Source organism: Lichenostomus cassidix, chromosome Z, assembly GCF_008360975.1.
Source record: "Lichenostomus cassidix isolate B80296 chromosome Z, HeHo_3.0, whole genome shotgun sequence".
NCBI lineage: Eukaryota > Metazoa > Chordata > Aves > Passeriformes > Meliphagidae > Lichenostomus > Lichenostomus cassidix.
In genome coordinates, this window is record NC_139511.1 from 6,122,902 (window position 1) to 6,143,544 (window position 20,643).

Consider the following 20,643-nt stretch of genomic DNA (forward strand, 5'->3'; position numbering starts at 1 on the left):
CACAATCTGTATTTCCTTAATTTTGCTTTATGTCCCTGGCTCATATGTCTTTAGCAGTTCTACTTAACAGCAACAGAAGTGGTTTATTCACAGGGAAGAAAGTCATCATATTCCCAAACCAACCACCAGTTTAGCTATCAAAATTCTGGTTACAGCTGCGTACTACCACACCATTTTTGTGCACACCCATGTATTTTTCCCAGCTACCAAGAATTAATGGCTTATTGCCATGATCATTTACTTTCCCAAGATTGCAGATGGCTGCAGAGACAATCAGATTTCCTCCAGAGGGCTGCTGGACCAACCACCTGCTCCTGGGATCAGAAAGGACTTCAAACCAGGTCCCCTACGGGAATCCAGAATGGAAAGTTAGACACCACCACTCAGAGCTGTTCAGAGGGCATGGTCAAAGTATCAACATCACCAGCTGGCAATGTAGGAGCACTGAGGTATTTCACCAGATGTTATTAGTCAGAGGAAGGGTCATGGCACCCCACAGGAAGATCTGATCACAGTCACCCAGAGCAAAACTCAACCCAAGTCCAGCAGCAGTTTTTTATTACAAGGTTTTTTCATCTTCCCAGGAGCATTTTGGTGACGGTCTCTGCTGGCAATATGGTGACTCTGGGCTAGACAATACTTTATTTTGTAGGAACCAAAACTCCCAAGTCTAAAAACCTCAGACGTGGAAAGGAATCCAACTCAATGAAGAATTTGACCCTCTATTCTCAAGAAGAATATTCTGAATTTTGAATTAATTTCTTTGCCCATGCTGTGCTCAGCTCAGCTCTAATGAAAGTTAAAAGAGGAAAAAAAGGAAGGGTGTTTTAGCCAACTCCAGTCACCTCCAGTGAGATAAAGATGTGCCACCAGGAGTTGACATTCTCTCCACTGTAGAAGACGTTGCTTAAGATGTGTAGAACATGTCATAATAACTGGAGCTGGAAAGGATTTGAACCAGCATGTGTCTTCATTTCATAGCTAGCTTTTCCTTTAACCAGCAGAGCAGATGTGCTTTTTGCTACAGATGAACATGAAACCTTTAATGAGAAGGGGGATCTCATGCAAGGTGGAGGCTTTCTGAGAGAGTAAAATCTACTTATCCCCTGTAACTAGGCCAAGCATCTCCACTCTCATCACCACAGGAGAAGATTTCTGCATCTGTTCCCACTTCATTTTCTTAGACTTGTCTGATGTCAGCAGGTACAATATGAGTTGCAGACACTACCTGTAAATACTTACAGTGAAATATTCAGTGCCATGCTGCTCCAAGGCTGGTAACACTGCCAGGCACTCTAACAAGCATCTGATTTCCCCTCAGCTCCCACATAAGCAGCAGCATGTTTATGATCAACACCACAAAACATCAAAACTTAAGAGACACATGGCAGTAAAGGATGAAAGTTCCATTTTATTTTATATCAGTGAGCATGAGCACATATGATGGGATTTAGAGAGAAAATTCTTCTCATCCTTCTCTACTCAAATGCACTTTAGGCAAATTTTTCTCATCTCCAAATGAGCACAATTAAGTTTATGATGCAAAGATCCCCCAAAGGAAGAGAAAAGGCAGGTTTATCCCCAAGTATCCCTGAAGTACAGCTACTCATAGCAAAACTTGATGCTAAATTTTTGCCAGAAAGTGTTCAGAACTCCCAGGACACTCACAACTGTTTCCCTCTCCTATAGACTGCAGTGAGTGTTGGGTTCTTTGCTGCCCATGGGCTTAACCTTCAGCTCTTGAGGTTTTACAGCATAACTAAGGGAAGCTTTTGGGTTTCAATTGCTCTTGCATGTATCATCATCCACAGAAAGACGTTTTCCAGAAACAAAGTCTGGCATGGAAAAACTTCATTTAATCATGATGTTTCAGACATCTTATCATGGGCTCTGTTCCAGTGTTTTGCAAGTAACAGCCTGTAACAGGAACTAAACTGCAGTGTTTTGACTGACACATGCCACATACTTTCTCTCTCTTTTGCAGTGATTTTCAAGGATTGTAATTGTATCCTGAAATGCAAGTGGTATTTTTCATCATGTGCCCATTCAGATACTTCCTTGCTATTGTATTCTCCTAACACCAGAGCTAAGAGCAAGAAAATTTCTTCACCAAAAAGATTTTCAAGCCCTGGCACAGGCTGCCCAGGGCAGTGGTAGAGTCACCATCCCCCAGGGATTTAAAGATGTGTAAATCTGGCATTTGGGAATGTGATTCAGTGGTGGGCTTGGCAATGTTGGGTTAGTGCTTGAACTTGATGGTCCTAGAGGTCTTTGCCAACCTGATTCTATTCCAACGTGATTCTATGGTTCAAAAGTCTCTACAAACTGAATTTTCAAGTTTGTGAAGAACTGTGTAGGAAAGGAAAGCTGAAAAGGAGTAGCCTCACCTGATGGAAATGTAAACCTGACTCACAAATAGAAGAACTAAGGGTTACTGCAAATGCAAGTTTTCCAAGACAAATGCATCCTATCCTGCTTGTAAACAACAGGTGGCTGGGCAGGAAAACCCAGGGTCTGGCAGTCAACACCCTCATCTCCTAGGATGCTCAGACAAGTCCCTAAAAAGGAGAAAAATGGTTGGGTATTTTAAATTTTTTTTTCTCCCCTAAGGAGAAGAGCCTTTTAGGGATCCTTAAAAGTTCCTGCCCTTAAGAATGTGAATGGTCCAGAAGAGGCTGTGCAACATTTTTGGTGCCACCCCTGTCACTGAGCAGGGTCAGTGCAGAGAAGGAGCTGGGCAACATTCAGACCAACCACACCACTGCTGCAGAACCTGAGAAACAGTCTCGTTCTCCAAAGCAGCACAAGCTCTGATTTAGAATTTTCAGCTGTTACTGAAAGGTGCAGTCTCCTCAAACTAGAGGATCTGCTTGGCCTGCACTAGCAGAAATTAGGTATTTAGAGCCGAGGAAGGTAGGGTTGTTCAGACCACTGTGATGTGTCCAGGGCTTTCTCCTGAGAAGATAATGCCAGAGAAAATGGTAATGGAGAGGTAGAGAAACCATCCTGATGCTTAAAACACTCCCTTCCCCTTAACCCAGGCTTTCAGCTGTCACTCAATCGCTCCCCACAAGCTGTCCTTCAACAGCCCAGGGAGGCAGAGAGGACCCTGCAGGGAGCCTAGCTGCACTGATTTACAGCTCCCTGAACACTGCAGCTGAGTGGATTTGGGACCACAGTGAGGAAAGGGATCTAACCTTGCTCAGTGGCCCCACCACCTCACAGGAAGCCTTGGCAAGGTGTCAGGAATGGGGATGAGACAGGGTCAAGGGCAGGTGATGCAGGTGGCTGAGGTCGAGAAACATGCAAATGTAAAAACTCAAAAAAGGAATTGGTATTTTCATTTTCTCCTGATGTAATGTGCCTGCACGGGTGGACATCTCATTGTGATATCACTGACTCCTGGATGGTGACATCACTGAGTGGCAGATTGTGATGTCTCTGGGGATTTATTGTGACATCTCACTGCTTGTATCTGGATGTCAGCAGAGCGTGGGCCAGTCTGGCTTGAGACAAAAATGGCCACAGACACAGATGGCAACTGCCCCATCTGCCAGGACTCTCTGAGGGATGTGACTTCTGCTCGGCCCTGTCACCACCGGTTCTGCCTGGGCTGCATCCTGCGGTGGGCACAGCGAAATCCCTCATGCCCACTCTGCAGGACAGTGCTACAGACCGTCAGGTTTTCTGAGAAGAATGAATGGGACTACATAAACTTTGTCATCACCTCCCCTGCTGAGTCACCAGCAGCCCGTAACCAAGCAGGGAGGACTCACAATCACCTGGATCAAAACAGCTGCCATGGCCTTGGGGTGTCCCCTCTGTTTTCTCCACAGGGAACACTGTCCCCAGCTGAGCAGAGGGCTGCAGGGCCAGAGCCTGTGGGTGGCCTCCTGCCCGAGGTGTGGGCAGGACTGTTCCAACAACATCAGCATCTTCTGGAGCCCGTGCGGCCCTGGCTGCACCAGAGGCTGGAGCGAATGTACCGAGGCCGATGGTGGCTGGTTGAGGCCACAGAGAGCTGCATCCTGCGCTACCTCTGCCTCTGCGGCCTGGATAGAGAAGAGCTGGCCCAGAAGCTGCAGGTCTTCCTTGAGGAGCACACAGCACCGCTGCTCCGTGGCCTCATCGAGGTTATTGCAGCCCAGTGCAGTCAGGAGGCCCAGAGGCTTCTGTACTCCCACACTACTGGGGATGAGGACAGCAGCCCAGCAGAGAGCAGCAGCTCCAGCAAAGCCAAGTCCATCAGTTTTAGCTCCGGCAGCTCCCAGGAGAGCACTCCCAGCAGTGTCTGCAGTGTGGAGAAAGAAGCTGGTGCCTCAGAGGTCCCTGAGCACGGGGGTCCCAGCCAGCACCCAGCTGTGCCCAGCCCTGCAGAGCAGGACCAGCCCCCGAAGGAGCCAGAGCTGCTGGGGCAGGCAGCAGTCGCAGGTCCCTCTGCCCAGGGCAGCAGCTGCAGCCCCTCTGTTCCCCGTCAGGGCAAGGGCTGCTCGCCTCGGGTGGCTCACTGTGCCCGAAAGAGGAAAGCCCCCAGGCCTCTGGATTCTCCCTAGTCCAGCAAGAGGCCATGATGGGACTGACTTGACCCCTGCAGCCCTAAGAGACCCTTGTCATCATTTCAGATTAAATGATGAAACTTCATCTCTCTCTTCATTTCCCATCCAAGGCCAATGCAGCCCACGGCACCTTTGGGAAGCGATTTCACCTTTCCATGTCTGGCTTCCAGAAGGTGTTTGTGAGGTCTCCAATAAGTGAGTCCCACAGAGCTGGGGCCCCAATAAATCTATAAATGTCTGAGTGCCTTGGTAACTTGAGAGAGTATGACATCCTTAAATGCAAGCGTATTAGAAAATTTTGCTTCCTACACAATTTGGCTTTTGAAAGGAATGTCTGAATCAAAACCCAAAAAAGCTATGGAGAAATAGGATTCCATTAAAATTCTTAGTTCTTGCAATTATATGAGCTAATTTGAAATAGATTGTTCAAGTCTGTAAGGACCTAAACCAGAGCCCAGTAGTTGCTAGGCAGCAGTGCCTTTGCTCTGCAAAGACTCTTCTGTGAATGTGAGGTCAAGGGCAAAAAGTCTTATGATGGTTGAGTCAGTTGTTCTGCTCCAATCAACACAAAAGGTATTCTTCAGTGATCTCCAGGGCCAGGAGGCCAGTATCTGACAGACAGGGTGAAATTAAAGATTTAATAAAAATGGTGACCAGAAGTTTTCTATTTTTTTAACACTAGTAGTTACTTAAAGTTGCAATGGCAACCAAACTTACCTCACACAGAACAGTGCATGCTATACTCAGCTGCACAGAATCCTCTTGAAATAATGTATTATCTACTATATTAGTAAAGAGTGACAGCATGTCCCATCCCCACAGCAGTGGTGCAGTTGTTAAAATAAAGTAACCATTTAATCTCTAATGCAGTGGCTGATCATTTTCTTACATTACTCTGTAATTATTGCACAGCAAATTGTTCACCCAGGTGGAATAATGGACAAGGATGAGTAGTTTTTTAATCTTTCTTCTCTCCTCTCCGAGACTTCGTGCACATTTCCTCCCACCTTTCTCTCCTTTGTCATGCACAGGTGTGTTTTCAGGTCTGGGAAACCTTGATTTTAATGTATAACTTTGCAGATATGGGTTGCTTATTTTTGTTGCCCCTGACAGGCACAGGATACCACAAGTCAAGTGGCAAAAGGTCATGGTGAAAAGCTCAGAGTTAAAGCAGCTCATACATAAAAGGAACTGCACATATAGGAAGGAAGATTTCATTTTATATTGAGACCGGTGGGTGCTACAATTCCAAATGTGACTTTTGACCTGGATGTCTCTGGAGTCAGACTCCAGGATATCTGATTTTAATTCTGAGGAATTCATTCACAGTATGGATCTACCCTGGAGCTGCTGGTCCTAGGAGAACATAATGTCTTGTAGCAGCGTTTCAGGGGTCGAGATCCCCAACTTCCCCAACTGTCAGCCTCCAATGACCTCAAGTGACAGTCAGGCTCCAGTTTCTTAGTTCTTTGCTGCAGAGAGAGGTTTTTGAAAATCTCATGACCTTCAGTTCTTGCTGGAATTGTCTTTTGGTTTCAAAAGGCAGGGCATGAAAAAAAACCAGTGGCCAGCAGCACTGGCCAGCATCATGGCTTGAGCAGCACATGCCTTCTCAAAGTTATTTTCACCTATCTTCAGTTTTATCCCTCAGCAAAGTTTAATTCAAGGATGCTTTCTGTACATATGGAGGCTTCACACAATTTTTAAAACAATTCTGCTGATTTATTTCTTTAAATAAAAAAAATCCTACCTGACTGAATAGATGTGTCACCTACAACCCATTAGATGAAGAAAAAAATGCAGGATAGCTGCCTTTTGTGCTTGTTTTTCTCTTCAGTTTGTCACTCTTTATCTGCTGTTTTTTCTTTTGGAGGCAGGCTAATGAATGACAAGGTTAATAAATATTTGGTCTAACACAGTAAAACCATTTTTATTTATTTGCATTCCATTCTGGATCTGTGGGATTAACTGTCCCAGAGAAGTCTTGTGTTGCAGGTGTCCATTCCTATAAATTCTGCTCTGGGCTTGCCATTTAGGGACATGTAGTTTTGCAAGTGCAAAACCCTACCAGGACTGAGAACCTTAGTTGCAAGTAGCAGAACAAAATCTACAAGAGCACAGACTTTTACGTAATTAAATTCTTCCCATTTTATTGACATCGCAAATGAAAGGGATTTCTGCAAGACCCACAATAGCTAGAAGAGAACTCCTTTTGTGAGACAGAGCTCCCAAAGATAAGGAAAACTAGACAAAAGGAAAGCATAAAAGCAAAAATCTCCGTGTTGTAGAGGTTTAATACATGACTGCAAAAGAATTATAATGGAAGATTTTTTACACAAATTTTGCAACACTGACTGAAGCCCCATTCCAGCTGGGAGCTCACTGAGATCCAATGTGAGCGTCTCATCATCTGTCAAACTGTGGGCAGCTTGCAAACCAGTTAGATAAATGGCTTCCATCCTTGAAATATTTAAAGAAAACAAAAAAATGCCTTTACCCTTGAGGAACTTTCAGCAGATATTAGCAAACACAATTAATCCAGCTGTATGCTGGATATTTGATTTGTGCCATATCAAATGGAGCATTAAATGCATTCCAGAGGTCATGGGCTCTTAGACACAAATCACCTGAGCCTGTCAAGGAAGATTTGGTGAACACTGGCATAAGAGAGAAACAATAACATGAGCATCTTTGTGATGACAGTTTGTGAGGTATCTTCTGAATTTTAAAAAAGACAACATTTTTCTATGTCCATTTTGATCAATTCCTCTTAGATTTTGGCTCCGATTTCACTGACTATTCCCCAGACTCAGTGCCAGCATCCAAAGTCAGCTCTGCTATAGCCTTCTCCTTAAAACCTTGAAGCAAGAACCAGCTCCTTGTCACCATGGCAATTCCCATCTGTCTTCTCTCTTCAGCCATTTGGCCTCAGGATCTCTGTGACAATCCCACCAAGCTCTGCAGAGAAGAGAGCAACAGGGAACTCATCCCCAAAGTTCTCTGTCACTCACTGGACCAGCTGATTGTGAGTGACCAATGAACTTCTAAAATGGAAGGACATGCAGTGGAGATGGATAAGGGTCATGTGCTCATGAAGCTCAGGGAATATTTTGGTGTGTGATCTTCTTCCTACCTTCTGGAAAGAGGATGCATTTGTGATTGTAAGCATCACTTCAGCACAGGAAAAAAAAAATTGGATTTAGTTGGAAATTAAGTGAAAGGAGGCAGAAGATCACACGGAAAGCTTTTATAAAAAGAAAACTGCTTTGCCCCACTACAAACCTTAAATCATTCTCTGCTGAAAATTCCCCAAAGCACATTTTCTGTCGCTATTGACTGATTACTTTCAAGAATTGCCCCAGAAGGATGACACTGCCCATCCTGTTTCAGCTGCTCAGATATGTCTCTCTGTTCTTCCTCGCCCATGACTTCCTTGCCTTACATTCCCAAGAAAACCTGTTGATTTTGGAGGTGATGATATTAATCAAACCTACAAATAATACAGCCTGGCAAAGAACACAATGGACCATAATATTTGCACATTATTTGGTCTAAATGACCTTGCTCTGATTTCTGGAGGGTCATTTTGTAATTTAATGGTTCAGCTGAATTCCTTATCCTGAAAGATTAAGTTTCTCATCAGCTCATTCAATAAAGATGGAGCCATTCCAGACCTTCTCAAGATGAAACCAGCCATAAGAATACTGCACATGTATGTGGATTTTCTGAAGTGATTACTTTTCTTATCTAATCCTACAGAAAAATTATACTGCTGAAAAACAATTGCTGGAACTGAACTGAAAGGCTGGTAGGTAAAATTTATTACAAAGTATAAGTTCAATAAAATTATATGTAAAGCAAAACATTAATATTGACAATGACTCTTTACAATGCTACTCTACATCTTTTGTGTTGGTGGCAGAAATTCCTGAGGGGGTTTTTTTTTCAGTCCCACAATAACAAAAAATGCTATAAAGCAAATTGCAACTGAATATTTTCAACTCCTGCAAAAACCTTAAGCAAAATAGCAGAAAGAGTTTGAGCTACATTTCCAAAGCAGGGGGTGTTCTTTAATTATTACAGTCAGAGAAGGGAGAAGGAGAGGATTTTTTTGTTGAACAAAAAACCATAATGGAACCATAAAAATTTATTCTGTTCTTCTCCTGGATGGATATGCTCATATTCGAAACACCATTGAAAATTGAAGCCAAAATTGCAAGTGATTTTTTTTCAATCAGCTGTGTTAAACCATTAAAAAGAGCGTTGTTGGTTTGGCTTAAGATGTATCTGAATGAATGACAAGCAGAAAATCTTCACATTCAAAATGATACTTTCAGTTTCAAGTCAGATTTTCCAGAGGATTCAGAAAACTGGTTTGGGTTTGTTTGATGTATTGGGGGTTCTTTTTCTGTCTCTGAAAGAAGCCAAAAGAGCTCACACCTTTGCTTAGCTAGCTCAAGGCAAACAGTTCTGAGGGGTCACTTGGTTACTCCTGAAGACACAGATCTTGAATTCTGAGCACTTCTGAAAAGTGCTTCCTTTATTTTCAGACTCATGACTGAAAATACGTAATCAAAGAAACAATGAAATCAATTTAATTCAGACACTGTTTTGCTCTCCATTAAGCCACAAACCTACACTCTACCTTTCTCATTAATACAAACACAGAAACACTGACAGCCTTGGTTTGGAGAAAAAGGAAAACTGTCAGTACCAGCCACCTCATCATGATGAGAGCAGTCAGGGTTGGCAGAGCTGCTCTGCATTTAAGTCTCCAGCCATCATATTGACTTATTGTATTCACACTACGTGAAAAATGCAAAATAAACACAATATTTACCTCCAAATGAGATACTGTGAATTTAAATCTGTTTACTTGTTTGTCATCAAGGCATTTATGCCAAAAGGGAATGTAACATGAATCCCACAGAAGACTCCTTTTTGTCCAAATAACACTGTTACTTTATTGGTCATTTAAAATGAGTTATATATTTCAAATATCTGTGCCTCAGAGCTCTGAGGATTAATATCTACATTTCCTAGATAAATCTAGCTGCCATTTTACATTTCTAGTTCCGTCCTCAGGAAGCAAGATTGTATGAAACAAAGAGGTGAAAATGAAACTTAAAGGTAAATCTCTAAAAGATTCTGCACATTTAATCTGTAGAGAACTGATTGTAATTTAATTTAAAATTATTTAAATTAATTTGTAATTTAAAAGGAAAGAAAAATTTGACATTACACAGCACATACTTGTGATGGAAAATGGTCTTTTAAGACTGCATTATATAATAGATGATAGTAGGTGACACTAGAGCACTCATTCAAATACCTGATATATTGCAAACTCTATTTTTAAAAATTAAATAATCTAGGCAGTCCAAGTTCCAAGCTCCATCCTCCCAGAGCTAACCTGAGCAGTGTGCAGCTCAGCCTGCCATCCCCTGAAGGGTGTCTGAAGCCAAGCTCAGATCTTGGCCAAGGACTGTTTTTTGCTCTGTTTTCATGGACCATTTCCCTGCAAACTGAGAAAGACAGAAAGCTCTGCACTGCTTTCTGGTTGGCAGCAGTTGTATGACCTGGGTGACCAAGAGGCTCCAGCCACTGTGTGCTGCTGCTCAAAACAGCTTCAGGCACCATCCAGTGACACTGAAAATATGTTCTGGATGTCTGCACAAGGAAAGACTGATCCCACAGGGACAGGCTGCAGGGCTGTGACCATGCAAGGAGAGCAAAAATTACAGGAGACATGGAAATTGAGGTGATGTCAAGCAGAAAAACTAGATAAAACTACATTTAAATTCATGTTTTAACAGAACAGATAGAAAAGACATTCTGAAAAATAACATCAATTGTAAAATTGCTCAGATGGGAGGAGGAAGTAAAAGGACAGATCATGTCAGTATCATCTGGATCACTGTTCACATGGATTTATTTTCACATTTAAATAATCCATAGTGTATTGATTTCATGAAACGTCTCTCACATACGGATTCCAAGCTGTAACAGGATATAACCTGATCAGATGTAACCAGATGTTACAGGATGTAACCAGATCAGCAGCTTGATCCTGCGCTCTTTATTAAAGAACACCATCCATTGCTTAGTCACATTTTCCTGTCCATGAATCCACAGGCAAGTGTGAGGCACCACAGTGAGAAGCAAATTATATGTTAGAAAGGTCTGGAAGGGCAAAAGTTATAGCCAGAAATACAATTTAATTTTGACATCTAGACTACAGAAAATCATTTTCAAAGGAGACCAAAGGAAGAACACTTATTTAACTACCACTCACAAATTGAAGGTAAAACTGTAGAAGGCTGAAGGTCTCAGTTTTGGTTGGCAACTCCTGGTTTTGAAAAGGGGAAATTCAAAATTCAGGCTTCACCTGCTTTACCTTAGACTGGGCAACATAATCCTGGCATATGTCCAAGTAACTATTACTTGTGAAAATTCTGCTTATAATTAAAAATATCTGGCCTCTCCTGGAATGCCAATGCAAGCCTATTTCCTATGCACATGCTCTCTTCAGAAGGATCATGTGTTCCTCCTGGCTGGAGTGCAATCCAGTGCTGGGAAGGATTTCTTTTCATTCTTTGGAATAAGCTCCTTTTAAATACTTTTCTTTGTAACACTCATTTCATACATTTCAGTGCAGTTCAGTTTGCAAGTTCATGAAGAGATTCAATCTCCTGGCTTTAAAAATTTGAGATGGTATTTTAGTAAACACCAACTGGGTGAAAGATTCTGCAATTGTTTGTATTATTGCAAGTCTGGTGTGATTCCATAAAAGTGTTCTTGGTGTAACCCAGCACTTAGCTTGTGGTTGAATTTCATCAGTGATAGTGGTCCTACTTGTAATTTAATAATATGAAGACTTGGGTGAGAATAAAAATTACAATATTCAGAGTAGAAAGAGGTCAACATTACTCACTATTTCCACACAGGTGTCTTTCAGCGACCTGAAAGACCTGTGGTTGGTGGTTGTTGCACCTTCCTCTCTGCTAGCTCGTGACGTGTATCAACAGACCAAAGACCAGATGAGAAGTTTTGATCCCCTCCTCTTTGTTTGTATAGAGACTATTTCAATAATTCTTTTGTCAAGACCTGGGCCAGAACGCTCTTGGATCAGACAAATGACAGCAGTGCTCCTAAGGAAATTTATCGGCTTTCTGAGAACTTGAAGTTAAGGCTTGAGTGGTTGCAATACAAACTATAAAGAGAGTAATTCTTTAGCAGAGGGGCCTCACAATAATAAAATTCTCCTCACCATTACAGTAACAGTCAGAAATAGAAGTCATCAACTCTCTGTTTTTTTTCTCCCAAAACCTTTTAGCAAAACACTGTGCAATTTACAGAAAAAAAAAAATAATAGTATCAAAGATTTCAAAAATCAACAGCCCAAGTAAGATTAACAGATTTATTATTTGGACATTTAACTCCTTTTGCAGCTGAATTAGAAATCACAGGTTTGATTAGGACAGTGAAGCTCCAGAAAAGGAGAGGTTCAGCTGCCTTGAGTATCATTTACCAGATCATGTCAGAAATTCAGACATCCTGGTGCACCTGTACATGGCATTATAGACTCTTCTTACAATTATATAGAAACCTCCCTTTTTTCACATGCATTGACTTTGAACTACACTTGCTAAACAAGCATTTTATTAAAATGTCAGGTCTCAGCCTCTGAGGCTGCATTAGAAAGGCTGACACAGAAGTCTCTGGCTCCGATAATCCCTGGAATCTGTGTGAAATGAAAAAGGGGAGAAAAAGAGCGAGGTAGAAAATGCAAACTTTTAGCTACACTTGGAGCCAGATATATCCTGCTTCTGAGCCCTTCTAATAATTCACTTTCATAATTCAAAAAATGGTCACCAATTCTTCCTTTCTCATGAGTCAAAAGTGTGCTTAACATTCAGCAACAAAAGCATCTTCTTATCCTGTTTATTTTAAATCAGACCTACCAGTCTGCTAAAAGTAGAGGTGAAGGAGAACAGAAAATTATGATAAAGTTAGGCCTGTGCCTGAAGTCTCTTTTTATCTACAAAGTGCCATTACACATTCACTACTATTTTGCCTTTCAAAGTACATTAGAATTCCATAGTTCACAGAATCACAGAATCACAGGATGGGTCAGCTTGGAAGGGACCACAGTGGGTCATCTGGTCCTACCTCCCTGCTCCAGCAGGGCCATACCAGAGCACATAGAACAGGATTGTGTTGAGATTCGGAAATATCTCCACTGAGAGAGACTTCACAGCCTCTCTGGGCAATGTGTTCAGTGCTTGATCACAGAGAAATTCTTCCTCATGTTCAGGTGGAACTTCCCAGGCATCAGTTCCTGGCTGTTCCTCTTGTCCCAGTGCTGGGTCCCATGGAGCCTGGGCCATGCTCTGAGCCCTCCCGGCAGACACTGACAGACAGGAGTGAGAGCTCCACTCAGAAGTCTCTTCATGAGGCTGAACCACTCCCTCAACCTTTCCTCATAGGAGAGATGCTCCACTCCCTTTGTTGTCTTAGTTGCTCTCTACTGGCCCCAGAATCTGCTTCATAATTTCTTGCACAAGGCATGGTCAGATTTGTGTCTCTTTAAATCCTCATTGCAATCATCTGCCCATAATCTGTGTTTGATGGATTGTCCAACATCACCAAAGGCACACAGGACAGGGCTGGCTGCCATAGCTGACCCTCTAAAGCAGCTGATGAGGATCTGGAAGCCACTGTCCATGCAGGAGCTTATGTTGCAGCCTTCAGGTGCTGGTCAGGAGCAAAGAGTGTGCAAAGGTTACTAGTGAGGGCTCAGCTTCTCCCTTCGGTTATTCCAGTTTCCCTCTTGCAGGCTCCTTTAGAGCAGAGTTGCAGCATTCCCAGGAGCAGAATTTACAAAACACAAATATTTAGAGTGAAGCTCCAACTGAATCTTGGAATTATGGTTTGTCCACATGAAAGTGCTTTAGTGTGGTTGCTTTCTGGCAAGAAGCAAATTCTAAAAGATCTCTGATTTTCCTCCATCTTCTCCCAGGTGAAGGTAAGTCACAGCTGCTTTTGAGTTTCTGCCCTTGAAGAGACCACTTTGCAAAGGTCACCTGAGCACAGGTTCAGACCACCCTGCACCTAGAGACCTCCTTCTCTCTGCTGTCTTCAGTGGCCCCTTGCAAGTGCTCAGCACCTGATAGGATGCTTTCCTGTTAGGCATTTCCTTCAAGAACTATTTGCTTTCACAAGTACTCTCTTTCAACACAGTTTCATGAAATTTCCAACCATTGCCCTCATATGAATTTTTCTTTATTTATGTTATTTCTGCCAGGCACTGGCCCACAAGTGCTGGGTCACAACTAAGACCCTGTTTTGAAAGTCTATCCAGAATCAGGTGAATTTTATGCTATCCCCTCAGCTTTCCTTCCAAGTCAATAAATCTGAAGGGGAAACAAGAAAGCAATAGAGGTTATGAATGGATTGAGAGCAGCCCTGCAGAGAAGGACTGGGGGATACTGGAGGAGGAAACATTGGATATGAGTTGGCACTGTGTGTTTGCAGCCCTAAAACCCTTCTGTACCCTGGGCTGCATCTAAAAAGCATGCCCAGCAGGTCAAGGGAGGGAATTCTTGCCCTCTTCTTCAGTAAAACACAGGAACAGGTTGCCCACAGATGTGGTGGATGTCACATCATTGGCAGTGCTCAGGGTCAGGTTGGATGAGGGTCTGATGGACCTGCTCTAGTGGAAAGTGTCCCTCAGCATGTCTGGGGGCTTGGACTAGATGTTCTCTAGAGGTCCCTTCCATCCCCACCCTTTCATGATTTCAGGGCACGTGGGACAGGAGGAAAAAGAAATAAAATGTGATCATGGCACGCAGTTAATGGGGGGATGCTCTAGGGTACAGATGTGAAAGGAACTCAAGATGAACACAGCACCTTGGGGAAGAGTCCCCTTAAGTATACAGTGCATCTCCTGGAGTATCTGTGGCATTAGTTTTCATATAAAAGAGGGAAAATCTTGGTATTCTGAAATATCAGGTGCTGCCTGCATATTTAGACCTTTAAAAGTCCAATACCAAATGAGAAGGAATATAAATGGCATACTTTAGGACGCACTTACTCAAACAAAAAGAAATACGCCTCACAATAACAACACAAAAAGGTCCTGATGAACAAACTTCTATCTTTTTCCATGTAGATTGCTAAGCACCCAAGTATGGCAATGGACCTCCTTCATTTGCAGAGGTCTGAAAAGAGACCTTTGCGCCCTGAGCCAGAGCTATGTGGTGATTGCACACAGCACCCTCAGCTCACACCAGCCAACCCTCAGCTAACAGAGAATGCTTTTCCAAAGGGAAAAAGAACTGCTTAGGCTGATGACTCCCTGGGATGACAACAGCCAGAGGCAAGAAGGGATGATGACACAGCACAGCTCATGCGGTGATGGATCCTGGGCTCTCCTGAGTTGTGGCAGGGCTCCTCTGGCTCTTGTACCTCACTCTGGAGGGGCAGCAACTCCAGCTCCTTCCTGCAGCTCTGGGAAGGAGATGAAAGCACTGGCTTCCAGAAGCACAGAGACATGGGATGCAGAGAGGGACCTGGCACTGTTGGCCAGCAGGAGAGGATGGGGCTAGTTTGAAGCATTCCTTTCTCCTTCTCTCTGCAGCAAGGGCACAATCCACAGCAGTGGGAGACTTTCACCCAGGGCCAGATAAAAGCACCCAGGTTCTCCAAATCCCAGCATTGCCCAGAGAAAGGGAGTGACAGGAGGAGGAGTTGTCCAGACACAGGTAGTCCATGCTGATAGGTCCCAGCACTCTGCTCTTCACAGAAAACTTTGGCAAGGGTCAGGAGCAGGGATGAGACACATGACGCAGGTGGACAAGGGAGAGCAACACGGAAATGTCAAGGTTGAAAACAAGAAGAAAAGTATTTTCTTCTTTCTCCTGACAATGTGCACAGGCGGGGACATTGTGACATCACCTGCTGATGAAGGATGATGTCAGTGAGAAGCAGACTGTGACATCACCGAGCTCTGGACTGGGACATGTCACTGCTTATATATGGGCGTGGGCAGAGCCAGGGCCAGTCTGGCTCCGTTCTGAGCTCCTACCGAGCGCGACTGCGAGGTGTGGAGGATCGAGCCAGGTTTCTGTGGTGCTGAGTGGTGCCTGTTCTTGGCAGGTGCCAGTGCCAGACCCAGAGCAACCAGCAGTGTTTGCCCAGCCCTGCCTGCCTGGGGCAGCCGGGCACTGCGTGTGCTTGCAGCACTGAAGGGAAACGTCCCCTGCGGCAGGTGACAGGGCTGTAGGGAGGTGGGAGGGTGTCCTTCTCCTTCCTCCCCTCTCCTGCAGGGTGTGACCCCAGCGAAGGAGAACAGCTCCTGATCCTCAGACCTCCCCAACGTGCTGCAGAGGACAAATATGGCCACAGAGACAGGTGGCAACTGTGCCATCTGCCAGGACACCTTTGCGGACGTGGCTTCTGCTCTTCCTTGTGGCCACCATTTCTGCCGGGGCTGTATCCTGCGGTGGGCACACATAAATCCCGTGTGCCCACTGTGCAGAGGAGCAATAGAGACTGTCAGGTTTTCTGATGATGAAGGTGACTATCTGGAGATGGTCATCACAGCCCCTGAGCAGCTGCCAGCGGCCACCAGCCAGGCAGGGAGAGCTCCAGGCGGCCAGGACAGGAACAGTCCCCATCCCTCTGTGCCGCCCCATCCCTCCTCTCCTCAGGAGACACCAGCCCGAGCTGTCGGCGGTGTCCTGCCTCAGATCTGGGCACAACTTTTCCGTCAGCAAAGAGATCTCCTGGATCCTGTGCAGACTTGGCTGTGCAGGAGGATGGAGACCATCTATGGGCAGCGGTGGTGGCTGGCAGAGATCTCACAGAGTGCCATCCTGCACACTCTCTGTGTGCATGGACCAGACCAGGAGATCATGACCCAGCGTTTGCAGGACATCCTGGAGGAACACACAGTGCCAGTGGTCCAGGGCACCATCGACATCATTGTGAGGCAGTGCAGAGAGGAGGCCCAGAGGCTTCTGTGCTCCCACGCTGCTGTGGATGAGGATGACAGCCCAGCAGCCAGCAGCAGCTCCAGCAGCTCCAGCAGCTCCAGCAGCTCCAGCAGCTCCAGCTTTGCCAGCCCCAACAGCCCCAGTTCCCCACATCCCAACAGACCCAGCTCCCCTACTCCCAACAACCCCAGCTTGACCCACCCCAACAGCCCCAGCTCCAGCTCCTCCAGCTCTTGGACAGGGACTCTAGCCAGCACTCCTGAAATCTCCGTGGAGGAGGAAGAGGAAGCTGCCACAATGGGGGCCACCCCTGCCAGGGGTCACAGCCACCCCCCAGCTGTGTCCGTGTCCCCAGAGCAGCACCAGCTCCAGGAGGAGGCAGGTCCCTCTGCCCAGAGCACCAGCCCCAGACCCTCTGGTTCCACCCAGCGGCCCCAGCGGCCCCGGCGTCCCCCAAGGAGAAGAGCCCTTAAACCTAAGGAATCTCCTCGCCCCTATAAGAGGGCCCACCGCCAGTAGAAGTAGCAATGTTCTTTCAACCCTTTAGTTAGGAAATAAATAAATAAATAATTGGTTGTTTTTCCCTCACACAATCTCTGGGCAGTGCTTCCTCAGCCTCCTGGTGCCTTTGCCCTTCCCCTCATGGCCCACCGTGGCACCCATGTCCTGTGGGGCACAGCCTGAGGCCGAGGGCCATGGCAGCAGCACCTCTTCCCACAGGAAATCCAATGCTCCAATCTCTCTGGATTCTCTGCATGACCTCTTGCCCCTCCAGAGACTCAACAGCCCTTCCCAGTTTTGGATCAGCAGCAGCCTTGCATTGGCACATTCAATTGCACCATCCCAAACTATTTAAAAGCCCAACCTGCTCCCCCAGCCAGGCTTCCCACTGTCACTCATTTGGTCCATTCCCACGAGTTGTCCCACAACAAGCCAGTGAGACCCTGCACTGATTTGGACACATATTTATTTATTCCCACCGCTCTGTAGCTTGAATGATCCCAAGGGGCTTTCATTTGGTCAACAATGATGTGTCAGACTGCACCTTGCTGGCACAGTGTCCTTGCCATTCTTCAGGATTCAGGAGGGGAAGACAACTCAGCAAAGCCATGTGAGGCAGGAGGAGAAAAGTGGCGCTGCACCTATGGGGCACCATTTGTGTATTTGCAGATTTCCTTTGCTCAGGGGCCCACATGCTGTCCTTTGGAGTGTGTCCTTGTCACCTCAGCAGTGCTCCCAGGATGGAGGCCTGGCCTTGTCATTGTGCTGATGAAAGAACTCTCGGCAAAAGAAATGGCAGAGAGAATTCCTTCCTGGGTTTGGAACCCCCCTAGACAGCACTAAGGGGACCCAATTTCCTGAGCAAGCAAGGCACAACAGTCCTAGAGCCCTAAACACAGGGGCAAAGTGTCCTTGTGCACATCACCCTTGATCCAGTGGGGCAGCAGGGAGGACAAACTCTGACTTTAAAACCAGGTGGGAAAAAACCTTGTACAGGGCCTGGCCTGAAATGTCTGGATGTGATGGCCTCTCCCAGGGAGGCTGACAAAAGGCTCTGTGAATAGAGACCAGGACTGGCCCCAAGAAACCACGGCAAAATGTCAGGAGCAGGGATTAGAGACAGGGCCGAGGACATGTGATGCAGGTGGCCAAGGGAGAGCAACATGCAAATGTAGAAATTGAAACTAGGAAAGTGTATTTCCTTTTTTACTCCTGTCAACATGTGGCTGCAGGGATGGAGGGCCTGCTGTGCCATCCCAGGGTGGAGAAGTCTGAAGTGCACATGGTGACATCAGGCAGCGATGGATTGTGACCTCATGTACCTCACTGCTTATCCTGGGCTTTCAAGGAGGCTAAATGCCTTTTGTGCTTTCACTGGGGGTGGAGGCTGATGTCACAGAGCAGTGGACTGACATCATGGGGGGATGGATTGTGCCATTGTGCCTCTCGCTGCTTGCATTCAGAGATTGGCAGGGCCAGTCTGGCTCCAGCCTGAAGTGCTCCTGGGCAAGACTGCAAGGCCCAGAGGATCAAGCCAGGCTTCTCTGGTGCTGGGTGGGGTCTGTTCTTGGCAGATCTCACTGCCAGTCCCAGAGCCATCACTCCTGTTTCCCTGCCCTGCCGGGCTGGGGCAGCCAGGCACTGTGGGCTGCTCCCAAATGTGCTGCAGAGCCCCAGTATGGCCACGGAGACAGATGGCAACTGCCCCATCTGCCAGGACTCTCTGAGGGATGTGACTTCTGCTGGGCCCTGTCGCCACCGGTTCTGCCTGGGCTGCATCGTGCGGTGGGCACAGCGAAATCCCTCGTGCCCACTCTGCAGGACACCGATAGAGACTGTCAGGCTTTATGAGCACGGAGAGGAGTATCTGGAGACAGCCAGCACTGCCCCCGAGCAGCTGCCAGCAGCCACCAGCCAGGCAGGGAGAGCTCCCGGCTGCCTGGACGAGAACAGCCCTCATGGCCCTGTGGTGTCCCCTCCAGCTCCTCCAGAGGGGACACTGTCCCCAGCTGAGCCGGGGCCCTCAGGGCTGCAGCTCCTGGGTGGCCTCCGGCCCGAGGTGTGGGCTGCACTGTTCCGTGGACACGGGCAGCTGCTGGAGCCTGTGCGGCCCTGGCTGCGCCAGAGGCTGGAGGGGATATTTGGGTGCTGGTGGTGGCTGGTTGAGGCCGCAGAGAGCTCCATCCTGCACGACCTGTGTGTCAACGGGCTGAATGCAGAGGTGTTGGTGCCGCTGCTGCAGCCTGTCCTCGAGCAACACACGGCAGCACTGGTGCATGGCGTCATCAGCATCATTGTGGGCCAGTGCAGCGAGGAGGCCCAGAGGCTGCTGCGCTCTGGTGCTGTCAGGGACGAGATCAATGGTCCTGTGGCCAGTGCCAGCTCCAGCTCCAGCTACAGCTACAGCCCCAGCTCCAGCCCCAGCTCCAGCTCCAGCTCCAGCTCCAGCTCCAGCCCCAGCTCCAGCCCCAGCTCCAGCTCCAGCTCCAGCTCCAGCTCCAGCCCCAGCTGCAGCTCCAGCTCCAGCTCCAGCTCCAGCCCCAGCTCCAGCTCCAGCCCCAGCTCCAGCTCCAGCCCCAGCTCCAGCAGCTCCGTGACCAGCAGTTCCTGAATCAGAATTCCTGCCAGTGGCCCCAGAGGCTACGAGATGGAGGAGAAAGCCAGCACATCAGAGGCTGCTCTCCCCAGGTGTCTCAGCCACACCCCAGCTGCGCCTGTCGCCATGGAGTGGGAGCAGCCCCAGGAGGAGCCAGGGCAGGAGGTAGTGACAGTGGCAGATGCCTCTGCCCTGGGCAGCAGTTTCAGCCCCTCCACCCCTGTCCTGAACTGGCACCGATTGCCATGGGGACCCTGGCACCCCGTTAAGAGAAGGGTCCCCAGCCCCCAGGACTCTCCCCAGCCCTGCAAGAGGCCAACCCACTGTCAGCTCTAGCAGGGCTTGCTATTCTTTATTGAAGAAAAAAGAAATAAATTGTTATTTTCCTCGCACAATCTCTAGGTTCTTATTTCTCTCCTTTTTAATGCCCTTCCCTTTCCCCTCCTGCCCCAATGTGGGTGGCACTCAGGTGCTGGGGGGCACAGCCATGGGCACACTGTGCCCCAGGGCCATGGCAGCAGCACCTCTTCCCACAGGAAATGCTGCTGCAGCTGCACACCCACAGGGCAGCAGATGCCAAAGGCAGAGCTGGCAGCAGGGACAACTGGTCCTGTCACAGGAGCATGCCCTCAGCCTGCCTTCTGTGCCCCTCTCTGCCCAGCCACTGGCACTTCAGCTCTGCTTTGCTTTCTCTGTGCTCCCTGATGTCAAACAGGGCAACCTGCAGAGAGTAAATTTTCTGGCAGACAAGCAAGGTCTAGTGCAAACTTGATCCTGAATTAAAATTTTATTTCTATGTCCCAATCAAATAAAATTGTTTCATCACAGATTTATTGTTATTGATAATATTATTGAAGGAGAAAGTAATAAGTTTGCCTGTAACCATTATTACATCTTGGAAAACTACTTTATAAAGCAATACTCTTCATTTTCTATTAATAAAAAAGCTGGAATTTCCCAGTTTGAGGGAATTCACTGAAATTATATGTCA

At 46.8% G+C, this 20,643-nt stretch overlaps 2 protein-coding genes across 2 annotated transcripts; both read left to right on the forward strand.

Annotated features, from left to right (window-relative positions):
• Positions 1-3,449: 3,449 nt before the first annotated feature.
• On the forward strand, positions 3,450-5,302 carry LOC146424311 (uncharacterized). Its single transcript, XM_085043065.1, has one exon. The coding sequence runs from the start codon at positions 3,480-3,482 to the stop codon at positions 4,551-4,553; it is 1,074 nt and encodes a 357-aa protein (XP_084899191.1). The 5' UTR covers positions 3,450-3,479; the 3' UTR covers positions 4,554-5,302.
• Positions 5,303-15,955: 10,653 nt separating this feature from the next.
• On the forward strand, positions 15,956-17,074 carry LOC146424312 (uncharacterized). The gene has a single exon (XM_085042835.1). The coding sequence runs from the start codon at positions 15,956-15,958 to the stop codon at positions 17,072-17,074; it is 1,119 nt and encodes a 372-aa protein (XP_084898961.1).
• The last annotated feature ends 3,569 nt before the right edge of the window (positions 17,075-20,643 follow it).